This window comes from Alnus glutinosa, chromosome 6 (genome assembly GCF_958979055.1).
Source record: "Alnus glutinosa chromosome 6, dhAlnGlut1.1, whole genome shotgun sequence".
NCBI classification, from domain to species: domain Eukaryota; kingdom Viridiplantae; phylum Streptophyta; class Magnoliopsida; order Fagales; family Betulaceae; genus Alnus; species Alnus glutinosa.
In genome coordinates this window covers 5899980-5919589 of record NC_084891.1, presented here as the reverse complement: position 1 = coordinate 5919589, position 19610 = coordinate 5899980, and the positions used below count along the sequence as shown (strand labels likewise).

Genomic DNA, 19610 nt, shown 5'->3' with positions numbered 1-19610 from the left:
CAATACATAAATGACAATGGATGATTTTTCTTTCATGAAAGGCCATCGCCGAGCATAATTTGAACGAGATAGTCACATTTTTTTTTTGTGTGTGTGCATGTCTATAGCAATTTAAAAAACTTTTGTATTCGAAGTGGAAGTTCTTTTTACAGATGATTTTATAGACATGTAACTTTTATACACAGTTACAACGTGATATAAAATTAAGTTTAAGACTTGTTTGTTGTTATTTTACATAAATTTGCACGCGCACATATAGAACGACTATATATATATTTATTTATTTATTTATTTACGTAGGTTCGGACTCCTCACAAAAAAAGAAAAGAAAAAATCAATGGTTGATTGACACTTCCACATCAGCATGGTTGGATAAAACATAAAAGTATGGTTTCTAGCTAAAAAACAATGATATACACCACATTTTTATTCTACTTTACTGATATGGCATGCAGATCGGATTTTTGATCATTCATTTTTTTTAAAAAAAATAATAATGATTGCTTATTGATAGTACCACATCAATAAAAATATTTTATTAGTTGTTTGTGAATGATTTGAAATTTCTAATTTAAATTGAATGATTAAAAACTCATTTAATTTAAACTGTTATTCTTGTGAAATTTATTGGACCCATTGAATGGTGGGATTTGTTTCCAATGTTGAATGTAATTTCGTAAGATGCATGAGCACGAGTAATAATAATGTAGCCTTATTTTATATGCAAATGTCTTTTTCTTTTTTTTTTCTTTTCTTTTCTTTTTAACGCGAAGTGACACTAGAGCTGAATAGGAGAAGATGGTTATAAGCGGGGGACCTAGAAAGTTATTGCATCCAAACAACTACTGGTTGGAAGACCCGTTGTGACGTGGCGATGTGGGATGTCACATTCATCTCCCGCTATTTGGTCGAAATATAATCTATTATAATGGGAAGTATTGTTATGGATACTTCAATTTTATTACAAGTATCTTACAAATTGATGTGACCATTCTAATTTTTTATGAGAAATTTAGCATAAAATTAAACTGACGTGACAATTGGCTTAGGTCCCATAGTTTTTTACAGAACCTAAACCAAATTCAATCCATAATTAGTGAAATGATTAAATTTACTAATTATGAACTATTACGTCAATTTCTAAGACGGTTGTAGTAAAAGTTGTAGTACTCTAAACATTTTTCTAACAATAGTTTTGGTTAGGTTAATTATTTAGTCAATTATTTTTCTTTTTCTTTTTTGAGTTTCTAATAAGTCAACAATAGTTAAGTTATGTTATATTTGCTATATATTTTTTTAAATGATGTGGTAGTCCTCACTCAAATATACGAATACGTATTAAAATTTGATTGAAGATGATGTAGCAATCAACTTACATATCGTTGCTCAACGTTAAAAGCAAATCTAACGGAGAGAGGGATTTAATTAATAACGATACATACCTTAAAAATTTGAAGGAGCGATTTGATAAAAGATGAATCGAGAGTATTTTTCCATGAGTTGAAATAGCATCATAATTGTTGAAGGCATCAAAACAATAAGGCTTAGGGTAGTCCAACCCATTTGGTGCTTGTAATTCCCAATTTAAAACATTGACTTGGGGATGCCATTGAATGCCACTCCCATATACTTTTGGCATTGAAGATTTGGTTTTGTGGAAGAAATAAATAAATGCCAAGGAAATGTTTTGTTGACAGCATTAAATTCTCCATCAAACTTGGTTGATGATGTACTCTTAACAGGTGAGGCCAGGTAAAATAGACAAACAAATTGAAGCCCAAAATAGAATGTGACTTCTTTGTATAGAAAGATCACTTCAAATCTAATTAGATCAATAACCCAACCTGCTGGTATCTTTAAATTTGTAATAATAAGACAAAAAATAATAATAATAATTAAAAAAAAAAATCCCACTTTAAGAGTGTGTTGGCCCTAGATTCTGGATGCAAAATGCGTATTTTTAAATAAAATCATGAAAATCAATTTATATTTGGGAGTGCGTTTGAAAAAAAATGACAGTTTAAAAACGTGAAAAATTCTATGCAAAAGGGTGTCTTTTTTTTTTTTTTTTTTTTCTACATGATTTTAGCTGATGAACTGCGATTTTGAAAGCCTACTAACTGCTTTCTTAAATTACGTTGTGATTAATTGGGTTTTGAAATTGTTAAACCCTAATGGACACTAAAACTACGAATCTACATTCTTTTTTACACTACTATTTTGGAGCATGGCTCCTTTGAGTGTAGGATTTTTTTTATGTAGTCTTTAAAATTGTAAATACCGAGAAAAAAAATTCAAAATTATGTCTGAATTGTTTATAATAAAAAACAAAATTGGTAATATATGTTTGGAAACAAGGACAGAGCCAGAAGTTCTTATGGGCAGGAGCCAATAGCCAAAAAAATTTTTTTGATAGGGGCTAAATAAGCTAAATTTTTATTTTTACCTCGTATTTTTAAAATTTTTAGAAAAAATAAATAAATTTCTACCTAATAATTTTTTTTTTTTTTTTAGGAAATTGTGGGGAGGGGGCCCCTCCGTCCCTGGTTGGAAAGGTGAATTAAATTGAATATAATTAAAAAAAGTAAAACTAAAACTAAAAAATACCTCCAAACAAGTAACTTTTGTTCTTCCTTTGTTTTACCACCAATCAAGAAATGGGGAATCAGGAATTTGGAGCATTCATGAAAGCATTTGAAAAATGATAGCTGTACCATGAGTTGACCTGCCTCAAGGCAGGCAAATGTTGCCTTTATGTTTGCTCATGATTTTTCTTTTTGAATTGGGTATTTGGGAAAGGGCGCTGGCCGCTGGGACTGCAGGACCACTTTCTTTAATTATATTATATTATTTTATATTCTTTAATTAAACCTGTTTGTGAAAGACCTAACCTAAACAACACGCAAGCTAATGGGCCCCTCAAGACCTGTAAGGAGTCAGGCCCAAAGTAGAAGAGGTGTGGGCCAACAGCTTTTGTTCTTGGCCCAAGTGGACCCACCTTTGATCCCATGTGAATGAGGTTTGGGGAAAGACCAATTTGGTAAGATGGAGCACTTAAAAAGTATTATTTTATTGAAATTTGAGTGTGTAATCATATAGACTTTGACCCTTAAAGTAGTAATATAAAATGAATGAAGATTTGGATGTGATTAAATTTAAAAATAAAATAAAATAAATAAATACCATAATATATAACTTTGCAGGAGCCAAAGACATTGGCATACGCTCCCTTCTCATCACATGCCACTGAATCTGAATCTTTGGCATGTTCTTGAAAAGGACAAAATGATTGAGGAGGATAGAAAATAAGGCTTGAGATTCATAATATTTAGTTGTTCAAATTGTTAGTAGTTATTGTGAGAGAGTTTGTGTGAGACCCAGTTGCCCGATTAGGTAGCTGGACAGCCAAAATTTATTTAGGCAAGTAATGAGTGAGTCTTCTATTTGGATTCTTACACGATAGTTACTCAAATTGCTAGCAAATTAGACAGATAATTGTTTTGGATCTCTATCTAGAAAACAACAGGTAATCGAGTACAATAAGGTTGTTCGGACGGATTAGTATCTCTTACAATTTTAAAGAAATCTAGATTCTTAAATTATGAAATTTAGGCCGTTTCTTTACATCAAAACCCTTGAAAAATGCCACTTATTAAAATTGTGGCATGTTATCGACGCAACCAGAAATAATTTTTCTCTTAAAATGCTTCTTTTTCACTTTTGCAAAGAAGCTTATTTTCAGAAAAATAAAAGACAATTTTTTGTTCAAAGTTTTTTTACAATATAAAGAGCAAGAACCTGATAAAAGTATACTCAATTCTCAATTGTAACATGTCACAATTTTAATATGTGACATTTTTCAAGCGTTTTGATTGGCCTAAATTTTATAATTTGAGAATTTTTAAAACTGTAGGGAGTCTTAACCATGTTCGAACACCTGTTCAATCTAATCGAGAGTGTTACAAGGACTTTAAGCCTTAAATTAGTAATATAAAATGTATGAAGATTTGGATGTCCTAGAGAGAGAGAGAGAGTGAGAGAGAAGAAGAAAAAAACAGAAAAAGAAAGGAGCCAAAGGCATGGCATATACTCCATGCTCGGACACCTATTAGGCTTTAGTGCAATAAGACTGTCCAAACACCTACCCGAACAAATCGAGAGCGTTATAAAGCTAGAAAGATAAGAAGAAAGAAGAAGAAGAAGGGTAGGCACTTTGTCAAGAGGCCCCCACCCCACCAATTCAATGTAAGAGATGAGGATGATGCAATTAGAAATTATAGACAGACATTTGTGACCATACTTGTCCCACGGTCCCCCACTTGCACCAATCCTAAAACATAAAGAAACAAAGCATACCAAAAGCCACCGACTTTCCATGACTCTGAAACGTGAGGCTCCTTGTCCTTCAAACTTCAAAGACCAATGGCCCATCCACAAATATGAAATATTTTAGCATTAACAATCTTTCAACCACCCCATTTTCACTATTTGGTGACCTTGAGTTGTTTAAATATAGCTCCGTTTGTTAATGCTTTTTAAATAGTAATTTTTTTAATATGTATATATATATATTTTTTTTTTGGGTTTATGTCTCTTTTTATTTTCTTGGTCTTATCCAGTTGTGGAGCCTTCTGGACCAATCTTTGTGTTTGGTCACTCTCTATTATTTGGTCCTTGCTTCGGACTTAGAAAATGCATTTACCGCTTCAGTCTCTTTTTGGTGGCTGTTGCTGTTTTTAAGTGAAAGTACAGATAGGTTCGCCTTAATCTGTATTTTTTTTGCTTATGTAATCACTTCGCGTGGCCCCTTGAGATGAACAAGTCACTTGTTTAACTCTTTTCCTAACTTTTGTTTGTATTTTTGCATTGTTTTTCTTTCGATTTGGGTCTGTTGTTGGGAAGCCCACCCTTTTTTCAGTTTTTGGTTCTCCACTCTCTCTTCCTTTCGAATTAAGAGTGGTCAGGATCTCTCATATAACCATTTTCCATATTTAATTAGAAAAAAAAATAAAATAAAAAATCAAACAAAGAATAGTCACCTCGTTACAAGTCTAAATCACATCCAAATGGTATAAAGGATCTAGTTGTAGGGTTTAAATACTCTTTAATGGTTGTTTGCTTGGCTAAGTGGTCAAGCCATGTGCTTCTTGTTGACTTGAGGCACCAAATTGATATCGTAGCTAGTTAAGTAGCTCTTTGTTTATTGCAATCTTTTGACCCCCTTACTTCGGCTTAACAAGATTATAATAATAGTCCAATGAAATTGCTCTGCCAATTTAGATTGCGTTTAGCCCTGCGATTTTGTAAATAAATAATATAACAAAAACTTGTTTTTGAACAAAATTGCAAAAATATCTCGTTTGGAATGGCATTTGAAAAAAAAAAAATGCATGTAATGAGTACGTTTTTAAAAATGCATGATTTTAAAAGCCGAATAATTATTTTACCAAACACTTATCTACGCTTTTAAAAATTGAATTTTAAAATCGCTAAAACCAAGTGGATACAATTTAAATCCACTACTTAAAAGAAGTTCCAGTCTGAGATAAGCAATTTTACAAGCATGGGGCATATTAAACTTACCTTTTATTTGGTTAGGGTACCAGGATTTGTCTATTTCATAGATCATAGTTCACTGTCTCTAAGACAGATAAAGAATGATATATGTTAGAACAATTTTCGCTATAGTGACGAACACCTTTGTTGATGCTTGCTCCTATTGCTGCATAACAATAAATGTAAGCAAATGAGCTTGCAGGGAGTGGATCCCACTCTGATGCTTAAGTCAGCATGTATTTTAAGAATGAAAATATAGCAATGAGCAAAGATTCTAGAAAGGAATTTCCTCCCTTTTACGGCTTTACCTAATACATTGTGTCCCTTTTATAAGGTTTTTAGTAGCTAAGACATTATCATTGTTCCACATTCATGTGGTGGTTGAAAAATAATCTCAAGTGCAATATTTCAAATATTCAAATCCTGATATCTTGGGATTTGAATTTCTCTTTATGAACTATTATGATGGATAGATGTTGTTGTCCATCTAACAACTTATTTGAATGAGATTTGGTTGAGTGGGACCCATAGTGAGATTTTATCCCCAACAATATATATATCATAGATGATACCCAATTTTCATTTTTTGCTCACGCTAATAATAATAATAATAAAAAAAAAGTAGTTAATGTTAGGCTAGAGTTCAGTGCTTTTCTTGGCTTTAAGAGCCAAAATCCAAGCAATTATAGTAATTATTGTATTATGTTGCTTATTAGAGCTAAATTTTATGCAGCTCTAGGCTCTAAAACAAAGAAAATCACTGATGCTGACCAAAATCTATATCAGCTTTTACAAGCAAGAAAATTACTTCCATAATTAGAACCAAATGAATTGCTATCAAAGAAAATTCATCTCCTACTTTCCAGCCCACACTTGAACTGCCATAGATAACTTTCACTCCCACTTGAATTGCAAACTGACTTCACTTGATGTTGTGTGTATGTATCTTGTGAATGCAGCAATTGAAGGACCAGCATTCCTATTGAGCTCTTTACTTTTAGCTTTTCTCTAAAGATTTAAGAAAACTCACCAAAATCCAAAAGAGCCATTTAACAAGCTCTCTTCTCCATCTTAAATTTAACATCTGTCAGACTCCCTCTCCAAATCTCAAGAGCAAAAAGTGAAAGCTATTGCTTGTTTAAGAATTTTTTATGAAGATGGCAGACAGGGCAAGGAAATGAATGGTGGATGGGATGCTTGGAAAGAATTAAAAAAATAAAAAATAATATTTAACTAAAGTAGAAATTGATGTTTGCTTCCTTTGAAAAGTGGCTCTCCAAAATAAAATAAAAAAAGTGGATTTTTCTCTTCAAATTTAGCTAAAGTTTGAAGAGCTCGCTAGGAATGCTCTAAATCCCTCTAAAATCTAATGGTGTCATAGTAAATAATGTTAACTACTTTTTGTACTCCTTGAACATGAAACAGCTGGAAATGTATCAAGATTTTAGAATTTTGCTTTCAAGTCATTTTCTGCTTGCTAACAACTATCATATTTGAAGCTTCATATACAAAATTAGTGGAGGAGCTCCATTGCTGTTGCTATGACTTAGTATCTTGTAGAGTTTGTATGGAAGACCATTAAAGTGGACTTGATGAAAGCATGCCTTAGTGGAGTGAGATTTTGATTCTTTATATATTAGCAGCCATTAGTATTCCAGGTAAGTTCATTCATTAAGGAGAAGAGCTTGATTTGGGGTTGCAATGGAGAAGGAAAAGAGATAAAGTCTGTCACTGTTCAGAGGCAATTCAAACAGTGATGTGAACAGTATTGGTGTGCCAAAGCAGAAGAAGAAGAAGAAGAATAGATAGAGAAAAGAACACGCATTAAGGTCAACGTGTCTCAGTACTGAAAATATTTAATAGTTTATTAATCAAATCGAGTGCTTTGAATACAATGAAACGCATTTGTACGGACTCATTGTTCAAGATCCCAATTCCCAGCAAATGTGTGAGAGAGTCTCTTTGGAACCCACTTATCCCAATAAGTGGGCGGGCTGCCCAAGACTTGTTTAGATAGGTGGACCCCATATAAGCTCTCTTACATTTGCTGCCTAAATTACTAGCAGTCCAGGCAACAAAATTATTATGAATCTCTATCCAACTGTTTAACCTACTAGGATTCTCAATGTGACTATCAAACAATTTACTAATGGAACCCAATAAGGGATATATGATACTACTAGAAATTTATATAATCTAAACCAAACATAATCAAGAAATTAGCCCCAAAAAGAAAATTATGCTCAGGAATTTTATGAAATTTCAATTCTCCTTCTGCACATAAAAATGCCCACAACTTATAAATAAATTACTCAAATTGAAAATTGACCATAAGACAGTTATAATATAAGCTTCGGAAACCCAATAGCTTCAATCTGACATCAGATGATGGCACCCACACATCAAAGCTCTTAAACTGTCAAAACTGAACAAATCAATCTAAAGACAGCAATTGACTCTTATTCCATGACTCATCACTTCTCTTGTTGTGGAAATGCATGGTATGATATCATTGAAGGTTTCATCACCATTGCTTAACCAGCATTAATCCAGATACATTCATGGCGGAAGACAAACCACTCATTCTAAGGCAATAGAAAGAGTATTGGATTCTTAATTACTGAAGGACTTAAAATTAAGGGTTTTTTTTTCACTGCTCTTTTTATTAAACAGAGGAGAATGAGTACGCTATACAAGACTACATTAGCTAAAATAGTTTCTATAAGAAATTCAGACTAATGAAAAATCAACCATTTCCCTCCATTTATCATCAAATGGCCTACAAATGGCATGGTAATAAGCATACAAAGCTTTCAACTATAAAATAAATAAATAAATAAATAACTTACTAATTCCATCATGTGGTACAGAGATTACTTGTAACATCTGAACAATATACATTATCTATTTCTGCATGCCAAGCTAAGAATTTTAAAATTCTTACCATCTGTTTTGAATGTAAATATGTTTTTAGTGTAATGATGTCTCCCTTCTCGCAATAAATCATTGGCTTCATTAATGAATAGGGTCAACTCTTAATTACTTCTTCCACTGGGGAATCCTCTGAACCACTACCTACAACCAACAATTAGAAAGGAGAACTATTAACTCTGTTAAATGCAAAACAACCATGGTGCTCTCATTTCAGTTGATATAACTAAATTATAGTTCACAGACTGAAAAGTAAAAAGATACAAACAGGCAAACCGATTTTTTCTACAACTCCAATTAATCTATCCACCAGAAATATGTGATTTGCATAAATCCAGAGTAGGTTTACTCAAAACTTAGGATTCGTATAACAGTAAAAGTATAGACCAAGTGTTCATCTTTCTGCTGGAACTGAATAAGAAATTAGATAGAAGTCACAAAACCCTAAGTTAATCACACATTAGTGAAAAACACTAATTCTTCTTTCTTGTCTCAAAGTCAATGGAGCAAAATTACATGAAGTTTGGACAAAAAAGAAAAGCTCCCAACCCTCTGATTCACTAAAGCATTATTTGTTTCAGCAGGAAATAAAAATGTGGAGAGTGTCTTCCTCCTTGTGTTTGGTAAGGCTCCGATCATTATTATTTTTGACGTTTTTTAAGCAGGGAACCATATGAGATTGATGGGAGAAAGATTGACAGAAAATTTACAAGAAGGTGACTTTCAACAAGGGAAAAGTGATATTATGATTAAACAAGAAAGCAATTTCCTTTGTCAGGGGGATTATTAAATTTGACTTGAACAAATTATCAAACTACTGCAATGATCAAATTCCGTGTACTTTTCCAGTCCTACTAGACACAGCCAAAATTACAACTGCCTAGAGCATAAAAGACAAGAATTGACACCATACCCATTTTAGGGCTGTACCTATGGAAGTAAATATACTCACTGAAATTTGTATATTTTGTGCATCATATATGTAACATTTTAACTGAAAAACATGGACGGTGGCAACTAGAGAAGAATAAATTGTTTTGGAAAGTACCTTGCCAGAATTTTCCTTATTTCCCACAATAGTTTGACAAGCAAGCCTCCAAGATTCGGGATTCTGTCCATAATAACCCAAGTTAGCTAAACTAGCCATTTTCTAAAAACTGAATTTTCATGATGAACAGAAAAAGAAATCTTCACATACCAAGAGAGTAATTTACACTGGCTTTAAATTATGGGAAATTCTATCATTTTTTATATAGAAGCAATGGGTTGAACTTCCAAATTTCACTATTGATGTTTAACACCTTTATAACCTTTTACAGACCATTATTATCATTTAGTTCAATAATTTATTAGCAATTGAGGAAGCATGAAATGTTGGGAGTGTTTACAAGAAGCATTTTCCATTAGAGAGAGAGAGGGAAAGCTTGCCTTCTTCAGATACCGGAGCTCTGTATTTGTTCTTTCATTTAAAAGATTCTTTCCATCAATAATCTGCGGAACAAGGAACAAGGAAGCTGCATTTAATTAGAAAATTTTTTCATTCACTGTGCGTCTATCTGTCTCCTAAATATGCCTCAACTGATAGTTTGTTTTGGTTTACTCATATATTGCTCATTCTCCCATGAAGCATCTTTATCTTTTTCCTTTTCTGGATGAACAGCATGTACATCTTTACTGTTGATATCTTTGCGTTTCAACTTGTAAGAGTCTAGACATTTTGTGTAGAAAATTGGAAACATTGTGTAGACTACCCAAAAACAAAAACATCACTTAGACAAACCAATTCTTGAAAAATGTTCTTTTAGACTGTAGTCTGACTGCATCATAAAAGCTTTACCTTAAGAAATTGAAGAAAAGCAGAAAGTGGCAGATGAATGTTAGACTTATACCTCCACAATACAAGTTCCACAGCTTCCACCACCACCACAATTCATCACTTTTCCCTAATCAAAAGTAACCACCATCTTTCACATTGGATAATCTAAAATACAACTAAAATGTACATTATTGATCAATCAACATATTAATAAAAAATAAAAAGACAACCTCCATTGTTTAGAATTATCATCATAGACAATCATTATTGAAGAAGAAAAGTGTACAACAATTTTGGTAGTGCAAAAGACACCACTAGGCTTCACTTGGCTTTTAAGATATACATGTATATTATATATTACACTGGACAGTAGCTGGCAATCTTACACTCCTATTTTTAATTAAAAGTTGAAATTGAAAACATGCACTTCCCAATTTGACCCTCATGAGTCACATGACACATGCACGTCCTTGCCCTAATTGTGGATAATAGGACTTTAACAGATCACTACACTAAATAACCTTGCTTACCTTTATATCAAAATTGGTGCTTTCATTATAAAATATCGATGATAGAAATAGTTTTCATAATTTTTGGGAAAGAATTTGTGATTGGAACTAACTGAATTCTTGCTTAATAGTAGAGACTGTAGAGATTAGCATGCCAAATGGAGATGATCTAATTTATGGTCCAAATTTTGTTTTGTTGCAACTAACAGTGTACATAGTGCCACTTCATTTAAATATGATACCACATCATTTAATTTTTAAATGACATGGCAACACATACACCATTATATCTATGAAATTTAATCTGGACCATGAAATAAATCGTTTCTATTTTACTTGAAATTGAGAGGATTCTACTCACACTATGTGAGGCTTTTTTCCCAAAAAATTGTACTTGGAATAACATATAAGGGTTGAACTAATCTTGCCATCTCACTACTTAAATGATGCCATTTTTAGTAACAATGTGCACGGTAGAAATATTAAGGTTCTTGGCTTAAGTGCGCTTGATGTACAATGGATAGTAAAAAATTATATAAATTTCCTATAAACTAGGTTGTAGGAATTCGTCTAACTCAGTCTGTAAAAGTGTTATGTGTACTTTAAACATGTGAGAAGCGCATGTTTTTTTTATTAATCTAATTAAAAAAGCATGTGAGAAGTACGTGATTTTTTTTTTTTTTTTTTTTAAAAAAAATGTGATTCTCACATACTAAAGGACACATGACACTTTTAGAAATTTTGTTGGAAGAATTTTCCTACAAACCATTTTTGTAGGAAATTTCTGTCCAGTTAAAAAAGGAACTCACAATCTAGCCACTTGTTTAATACAAACCGTGATTATTTAGTACAAATTTAATCAATTTAGAATTAGAAACAAATTTAAAAATGTGATGCTTAGTATTGATTTGAATTCAAATAATAAGCCGGCCCTCAATAAGCACATCACTATAATAGGGCAGGATTTTGAAACCTAATTGTACAATAATCTATTAGGGATCAATCTGTGTTGGCATTAGAATATTAATTAAATAGTTATATTCATCATTTTATACCAGCTTAAGTTTTTAAGATAAATTGTGATTTAACATGGTATCAAAACAAAGATCCTGAGTTGAAATTTTGTCTCCATAATTCACCCCACATTTCAATTGAATATTTTACATGTTGTGCCTATTAGTTGATTAAACTAAGCCCTTTCTATATTAGTTGGGGTTAAGTCCCACACACCCTTCTCATATATATATATATAAAGTGATTTTTTAAAAAAAATTAAAAAAAAAAAAGAGACAATTTTCTTCCAAACTAGATTGAAAGAATTTTTCTTTGAGAAACTTCACTCACCCCTAAACTTTCACGAGATTCTCAAATCTCAATCGCCTCCCCTAAACTTAAAAATTTGCAATGTAAGGTTCTAATCTATCAACCCCTTTCATTTACCCCCTCTATTAGGATTTTCTTTTAAATCCTAATGGAGGAAGTATAAATGACCAAAATACTCCTTTATAAAATAAAATAAAAAAACCTACACCCACGTCGTGGGTCGTCTTTTTTTCTTTTCTTTTCTTTTTTTTAAAAAAAAATTGAATAATTGTACTTTTACTTTTTTTTCTTAATTTAATTGTATAATTGTACTTTTACAAATTTTTCGGTGTATAATGGACATTTTACATGTCAGCTGTTTAAGTTAACAAAAAATTTAGACTGTAGGGGTAAATGAAATTATGAAAGGACTAAATGATTAGAACCCTCACATTGCAAATTTTTAAAGTTTAGGAGGGAGATTGAAAATCACATGAAAGTTCAGGAGTATAAGTAAAGTTTTTCCATTTTTCTTCAATATAGTCTATTAAATTGACATGTGTTTAAAATGCATGGTGACAGTGTATTTTTTTAAAATCACATGCATTTTTTTTAATAGAGCATGTAAGGAGATTTTTAAAAATGCAAATGAGAATCGCTTGTATTTTGAACACATATTAGCTTATGGATTGGGCATTTGTTCATTTAAAAGATAAACTAGATTTACACTCCTCAATTTACCACCAAATTTGCAATGTTCCTCAATCTTTCAATTTGGTTAATGCACCCTACCGATCTACCATTGGGATTGCAATGTCTTCATTTCACAATTCAAAATGACAAAAATACCTTATATATGATAAACAAAAAAAATCAGGAAAAAAGAAAGTCACTTGAGTCACTTGACCTATTATGAATTTTTTGCTTTTCTTTTTTGTTTTTTTTAAGCAAATTATTTTTGTCATTTAAGGGCAGAATGGGACATTACAATTAGAGGTGAAAATGCGGACAAATAATAATCTCTCACATCTACTATCCGCATTCCCTTTATATATAAAATACATTATTATTATTATGTAACAAGTGAAATCTTAATTTATTTAAGCTTGTATATAGTAATAACCGCATTAATTAATCTCATATGCGAATATCGGATAATAATTATGCAGCTGCGAATAGTTAAAAGTGATAACCGCATTTGCATTTTTACTCCTAATTACAATCCTCAATGCAAATTGCACAGTAGATTTTGGTGGGTAAGTATAGTTTCAAAAAAATAATAATAATAAATAAAGAAAAAAAGAAAAAGGACTTACATACGTGGCGTAGAGCTCAATCTTGTTATCTATCATGATGTTCCTCAGAAGCTTCTCACCACTAATCTCTTTGGCTCTCTCCACCTGGTACGACCCGTCGTTCCCTGGCTTCGGCTGCCAAGACCACAATCACAAGCAATCAAATTTCATTTTAGTTAATTCCAATTCTATTATTTCAAACAAAATTTGAATGTGAAATGCACCCCGATGAACTCCAGCTCGATTTCGGGCTTTTCGAGTGGTGGAGCTGGCGACGTCTCCTCCGGCGAATTCGCAGCGAACGAGACTGAGATGCGTTTCTTTCTGAGGTGTAGCTTGACGGCGTTCCTGTGGTTTCCGGTCCCGGGGGAGAAACCCGGCGGCCGGAGCGACGTGGCAGTGAAATTCAGGGAAGCCATTAGAGTATTATTTGATTTTCTCGTACTGTGGCTCTCCGTTTTATAGCTCTCGCGAACTCGTAGATTTGATTAGATTCATGTTGCGACGACCACATATTTGCCACTAATCTACTTCTCGACGCAATATGACCAAAAAAAATATTTTATCTTTCCTTTACAATTATTTCCGATAGGGAAATGATGGAAATACATTTCTAATCTATTTTATTTTTAAATTTATCATAGGATTTATACGACCCATATTGAAATGTGAGTCCCATAAATTTAAGGCATAATTGTACCACTGGTCGTCTCTATGATTAGCTTAAATTACGAATCACTTCCTGTAGCACAAAAAATTAATAGAAGGTCATTTGTAGAAATTATAATTACGAATCACTCTCTAAACTCATTTTACGTCTACCAAATTAATAGAATTCGTTAATTTGTCATGTCATATAAATAGTGAGACAACCTCTAAATATCATTTGTATTGTAATCAATTAACGGACTCTGTTAACTTGATGGACAGAAAATTATTTCAGGAAGTGATTTGTAATTATAGTTTACCACAATGACCTTCTAGGAACTTTTTGTACCACAGGGAGTGATCTGTAATTTAAGTGAACCCCAGGGATCATTGGTGTAATTATTCATAAATTTAATGGTAGATTTGAAACTTGATTGTATAAAGATAGGTAGGAGGTATATGTATCATTTCTCATTTTGGACCTTTTCTGTGTACCTATTTTGAAAATTAAAGTTTTAAATATATTTAAAATTAAAAAAAAAAAAAACAAAACAAAAAAACAAAAAACAAATTTTTTTCCAAATTATTACTTAATAATTTTAAACATATTTTTTTTAACTCTACCAAAACTCATTTTCATATATATATTTTCATATTTATATCATATCAAAACATATTTTCAAACTAAATCCATAAAGCATGCACCTGATTGTTACTTTGAGACTATGTAGTTTTATATTTTATGTGATTAGAGAGAAAAGTATAGAATAAGACCTTAATTTCACCCGCATTTTATTGGGTTGACATGAAAATATTCATCGGCCTTTAAATTTTGCTTTTTATTTAAGAATTAATGAATAATGCTACATTCACTCCAATAAAATGAAATTAAAATAAAAGTGTAGTACGCAGCATTACTCATAAAATAATAATAATCTGCGTAGGTCTAAAATGAAAAACAAGTGTAAGTAATTATGTGAACCTTTTTTTTTTTTTTTTTCTATTTAATTTATGTCTAATTTTTGTGTAGAATATAAGTGCTCATTTCGATGTGTGATTTTTCGAAAAATTACAAATATCGAGAGAATTTATTTTTTAAAATTATATTTGAATGGTTTAAAAAACTTGAAACAAAATTAGAAAAATTGAATAAAATCTTAGTAGAATTTGATATTTAAAAAATAATATTTGAAAAATATTAGAATTTTTTTTCTTCATAAATTTAAATAAAATTATTTTAATGAGAATGATAATTGAAGCTTTCGACTTAATAGACTCCTTCCCCTACAAAATCTGCCGATTTCTCTTTGCTCCTCAGTTCACAGTAAGCTTTCTGCCAAATGCCCTTTCACAGACCTCGCCGTTTCCTCTGTCTATATTCCATCCTCTTCTACAAACCAAACCCTAATCCCAACGCTTACCTTCAAACCCGAAGTCGCCGTTTCTCCTCCGACCAGTCATGGCTCTCCGTTCCCGGTAACCCCCTCATCAAGTGGCCCCCACTGCTCCACCCACAATACTCTCCTCCACCTACTAATCCAACCCCTAACCCTAACCCTAATCCCAACCCCAATTCTTCGCAAAAAGATTTCTCCACCATTTCTGACCTCCTCGCTGACCCTACCATCTCTCCCGGTCCACCTCTCGAGGCTGCGCTGGACCGGACCGGGATCGAACCGGACTCGGCTCTGCTACTGGCCGTGTTTGACCGGTTTGATTCTTCCCCCAAATTGTTGCACTCGCTCTTTGTTTGGGCGGAGAAGCGGCCTGAGTTTCAATCCTCTGCGGCGCTCTTTAACTCCGTGATCAATGTGCTCGCGAAATCCAAGCAGTTCGAGTCCGCGTGGTCGCTGGTTCTTGGTCGGATTGGTGGAGATGAGGAACAGCAGCACGCTTTGGTTTCTGCGGACACGTTTGCGGTTATGATCAGACGCTACGCTCGCGCAGGTAATAACAAGATTGAATCTTGCAACTAATTTGATTATGGAATTTGGCCTTGCTTGATGATTCGAATTAGAAAATTTTGACTTTCGCATGTAATTCGAGCCAAGCTTTGAGTTTGTATTTTAGAGTTGCATTTTTGTATATGAAAATTCACAAGTAATGTAAATGAGGAGACAAGAACTTGCATGAAATTTGGGTTGAAATTTTGGAATTTTCTTGTTATTTAAATGGGGATATCTGATTATGCATTTAATTATGGATTTTTTTGGTGATGTTTTGGCATGTAGAACTGAAGTTGTGGCTGTTAGATTTGTGACCCTAATGTTATGGTTAACTTCTGTAGGTTTGACCCAACCTGCGATTCGGACATTTGAATTTGCACGTAATTCAGACCCAATTCGTGGTTCAGATTCAGAGATGAGTTTGTTTGAGATTTTGTTGGATTCCCTTTGTAAGGAAGGGCATGTAAAGCTAGCTTCAAAATATTTAGATCAGAGAAGGAAGTTGGACCCAGGTTGGGTTCCATCAGTACGGGTTTATAATATACTTTTGAATGGATGGTTTCGATCAAGGATGCTCAAGCAGGCAGAGCAGCTTTGGAAGAAGATGAAACGGGATGATGTGAAACCAAGTGTTGTGACATATGGTACTCTTGTGGAAGGGTATTGCCGGATGCGTCGTGCTGAAACTGCAATTAAATTGGTACATGAGATGAGAAGGGAAGGAGTTGAGCCAAATGCGATTGTGTATAATCCAATAATTGATGCACTGGGAGAAGCCCAGAGGTTTGAGGAGGCAATGCGGATGATGGAGCGGTTTTTGGTTTTAGAATCAGGGCCCACTATCTCAACATACAATTCTCTGGTGAAGGGTTATTGTAAGGCAGGAAATCTTGTAGGGGCTAGTAAGATCCTTAAGATGATGATAAGTAAGCGCTTTGTGCCAACTCCTACAACCTATAATTATTTCTTTCGGTACTTCTCTAAACATGGGAAGATTGAGGAGGGTATGAACCTTTATACCAAGATGATTGAATCTGGGTATACACCACATCGTCTTACTTACCATCTTTTGATGAAAATGTTGTGCGAGGAGGAGAGACTTGACTTGGCAGTTCAAGTTAGCAAGGAAATGAGAGCCAGGGGTTGTGATATGGACTTAGCTACAAGCACTATGTTGGTTCATTTGCTTTGCAAAATGCATAGATTTGAAGAGGCTTTTGCAGAGTTTGGGGACATGATTCGGAGGGGCATAATTCCTCAGTATCTTACTTTCCAGAGAATGAACAATGAATTAAAGAAACAAGGAATGACTGAAATGGCGCAGAAACTAAGGGACTTGATGTCTTCTGTCCCTCATTCGATGAAGTTGCCAAATACATATATGGGAGAAGGAGATGCATCGCGTGCAATGAAAACATCTATAATGCAGAAAGCCGAAGCAATGTCTGATTTGTTGAAGACTTGTACAGATCCAAGAGAACTTGTCAAGTGTCGTAATTCATCTAAGAATGTTGTATCTAGTGCAGACCGGTTGATAGAGGAAATTGAGAAAAAGACTTAACGATACATGAATCTACAAGTACTCAAAATTTAGAGCTGGCATGAGGAGTAAAGAACTCTTTAATTGCATGTGCAATAAGTTGAGCTTAGATATTGAATCGGAGTGACTAATGGATGGCTAATTGGAGATCTTTTTATGTTTTACGAGTAGCATGTGCTTAAAGCTTTTATCCAGCCTCCAGTATATGATGTGCGTGCAAGCATTCTAATGGATAGCTGAAATCAAGTTGCTCAAATCAAATATGAACCTGTAAGCATGTGCAGGCCAAGTTTTGTGGATTGTTAATCAAAGAAACAATGGAAGGTGAGTTGGGTGCTGGAGGATTAAACCAAAATTTTGTAGGAATTTGAGCTGCATGTATTTTAGGATTTGAAAATGGGATTGAAGAGTTTTTGATGCTGCAATCACTTGCACCACTTCTTCTTTCACCAAGGATCACTTGCACGTTAGAGCAGAAGTTTTCTTGGTTTCCTGAACCCTGACTAGGAATGAGCGAAAAGCTTTCGGACTCCCATATATAAAGTTCTTGTGGAAGCTAGTCTCAAAATATAGGGGACCCTGTTAAGGCCAAGGCGAGGATGTGGTTATGAAAAAGTGAATGTGAAACTGTGATTCTCACGTAAATCAGTAGACGTGAGTTCAGATGGGACATTGATTGAGGCCTATCAACAGCTGCTAAGTAGGGATCGGGTGTGCTTGACTAAACACTCTATTGGCGAGGAAATTATTGCAAAGATTGTTAGATAGCTGCATCCTATTGCAGTATTGCGTTGTCAAGGATAGCAAACTCTCACCTGCCACATTGTTGATTGCGAGCTTTTCTATCAGGATGTCATTGGGGCCACAAAGGCCGAAAAGTTTGAAATTGTTCCTGCAAGATGGCGTTCAGATTAAATTGCTTCAGTGACTTATCTTTCTTCTTAGCCTGCGTACACTACTAGTGACTTTCCATATATATCAGAAAATAAGCCTCTTCTTAATAGGATTTTTTGGGATTCCTTCCTAGACTATATAAGAAGGTGGGCCGGGGCTCTTTTCCTTTTTATAGACAAAGCCTTTTGCATTTTTGTAACACTATTGGTGAAAGAATCAGGATTTCTTGAAATTAGTGGTCTAAATTGCATGTAATTCGGGCAGCCCCTCAGAGTAGGCAGGTGCGGGTGAGCCTATCCTCTCTGTGGGACTGCCCGAAGTGCATATGATTCGGGCAACAAATTTCAAGAGATCCCGATCCTTGGTGAAAACATGGCTTGCATTGGGAGGAAATCTGATCCATTGATATGCCTAATAATTATTATATATATGGTCCAAAAAGGAATACCTAAGGTGTGTAAGAAACAGCAACTGCCTCATTTGAAGATGTGATGGCTAATAATTCTCGGGGCTTGATGGTCATGGCAACAGGTATATTTCCAATTGAGAAGTGCCACCCCACTTGCACACTGGTACATCAAGGGCACCTTGGTCATGAATTTTGTTACTGGAATTAAAAATAAATGAATGAAAATAAAATCATATCTGGAATTCTCAGGCGACCCAAGAAGAATGTAATGTGGATGTTACGCATGATGTTGTAGGGACTAGTGGGTGGTTGAGAAATTAAGATTAAATTACAAGATGATAATTATGTTTAATCATATTCACAATAGGATGATGAGAAGTACATTCGTATTTATGGATTCGTTGACATATTGTCTGGCTGAGCACGTGTTGTGGATCTTTTCCCCAAATTTCACGCTTATGCTTTGGCTTTTCATGCGGAGTGCTGCTGGTGGGAGTGCAAGCCGCAAGGTACCAATTGGAGCCTAACGTGGATTCGACTTAGGGGATATAGAGATACGCAAAATCATCTCCCTCTCAACAAAGTTGGACAATTTTATATAGACTCTGTCGGAGAAAGTTCTTTTAATTTAGTTTTTTATACGTTAATGGACGCGTGACAATTTTATAAACAGCGTGGGGAGTAATTCTAAATGCTGTCCACATGTCCTCCAAGGCTAATGTGGCATCGATTTTGAAAGAACACGGAATGACATGTAGCATTAC

General features: G+C 33.9%; 2 protein-coding genes across 3 annotated transcripts; one reads left to right on the top strand and one right to left on the bottom strand.

Moving 5' to 3' along the window:
• Window positions 1-8292: 8292 nt before the first annotated feature.
• On the bottom strand, window positions 8293-13937 carry LOC133871766 (photosynthetic NDH subunit of subcomplex B 3, chloroplastic). Of its 2 annotated transcripts, XM_062309184.1 has the most exons (6): window positions 13634-13930; window positions 13431-13544; window positions 10377-10430; window positions 9916-9978; window positions 9536-9598; window positions 8293-8631 (listed from the first exon to the last, which is right to left on the bottom strand). In XM_062309184.1, exons 1-6 carry the CDS (start codon window positions 13826-13828, stop codon window positions 8596-8598), a joined length of 525 nt encoding a protein of 174 aa, XP_062165168.1. In that variant the 5' UTR covers window positions 13829-13930; the 3' UTR covers window positions 8293-8595. The 2 variants fall into 2 exon arrangements, with proteins under 2 accessions (XP_062165168.1, XP_062165169.1); XM_062309185.1 differs by lacking the exon at window positions 10377-10430 and having other exon boundaries at window positions 13634-13937.
• Window positions 13938-15343: 1406 nt separating this feature from the next.
• Window positions 15344-18808, top strand: LOC133871335 (pentatricopeptide repeat-containing protein At5g11310, mitochondrial). The gene is made up of 2 exons (XM_062308762.1): window positions 15344-16004; window positions 16345-18808. Exons 1-2 carry the CDS (start codon window positions 15398-15400, stop codon window positions 17562-17564), a joined length of 1827 nt encoding a protein of 608 aa, XP_062164746.1. The 5' UTR covers window positions 15344-15397; the 3' UTR covers window positions 17565-18808.
• The last annotated feature ends 802 nt before the right edge of the window (window positions 18809-19610 follow it).

What these genes read in the sequence shown, in the direction of transcription:
- LOC133871766 (XM_062309184.1), bottom strand. Translation starts at nt 13,828, where the DNA reads ATGGCTTCCCTGAATTTCACTGCCACGTCGCTCCGGCCGCCGGGTTTC. An exon ending in GTGGAACTTGTATTGTGGAG is followed by an intron (nt 9,979 to 10,376) that starts GTATAAGTCTAA and finishes CTTGTTCCGCAG; the next exon opens with ATTATTGATGGAAAGAATCT. An exon ending in ATAAGGAAAATTCTGGCAAG is followed by an intron (nt 8,632 to 9,535) that starts GTACTTTCCAAA and finishes TGTTGGTTGTAG; the next exon opens with GTAGTGGTTCAGAGGATTCC.
- LOC133871335 (XM_062308762.1), top strand. Translation starts at nt 15,398, where the DNA reads ATGCCCTTTCACAGACCTCGCCGTTTCCTCTGTCTATATTCCATCCTC. An exon ending in CAGACGCTACGCTCGCGCAG is followed by an intron (nt 16,005 to 16,344) that starts GTAATAACAAGA and finishes TAACTTCTGTAG; the next exon opens with GTTTGACCCAACCTGCGATT.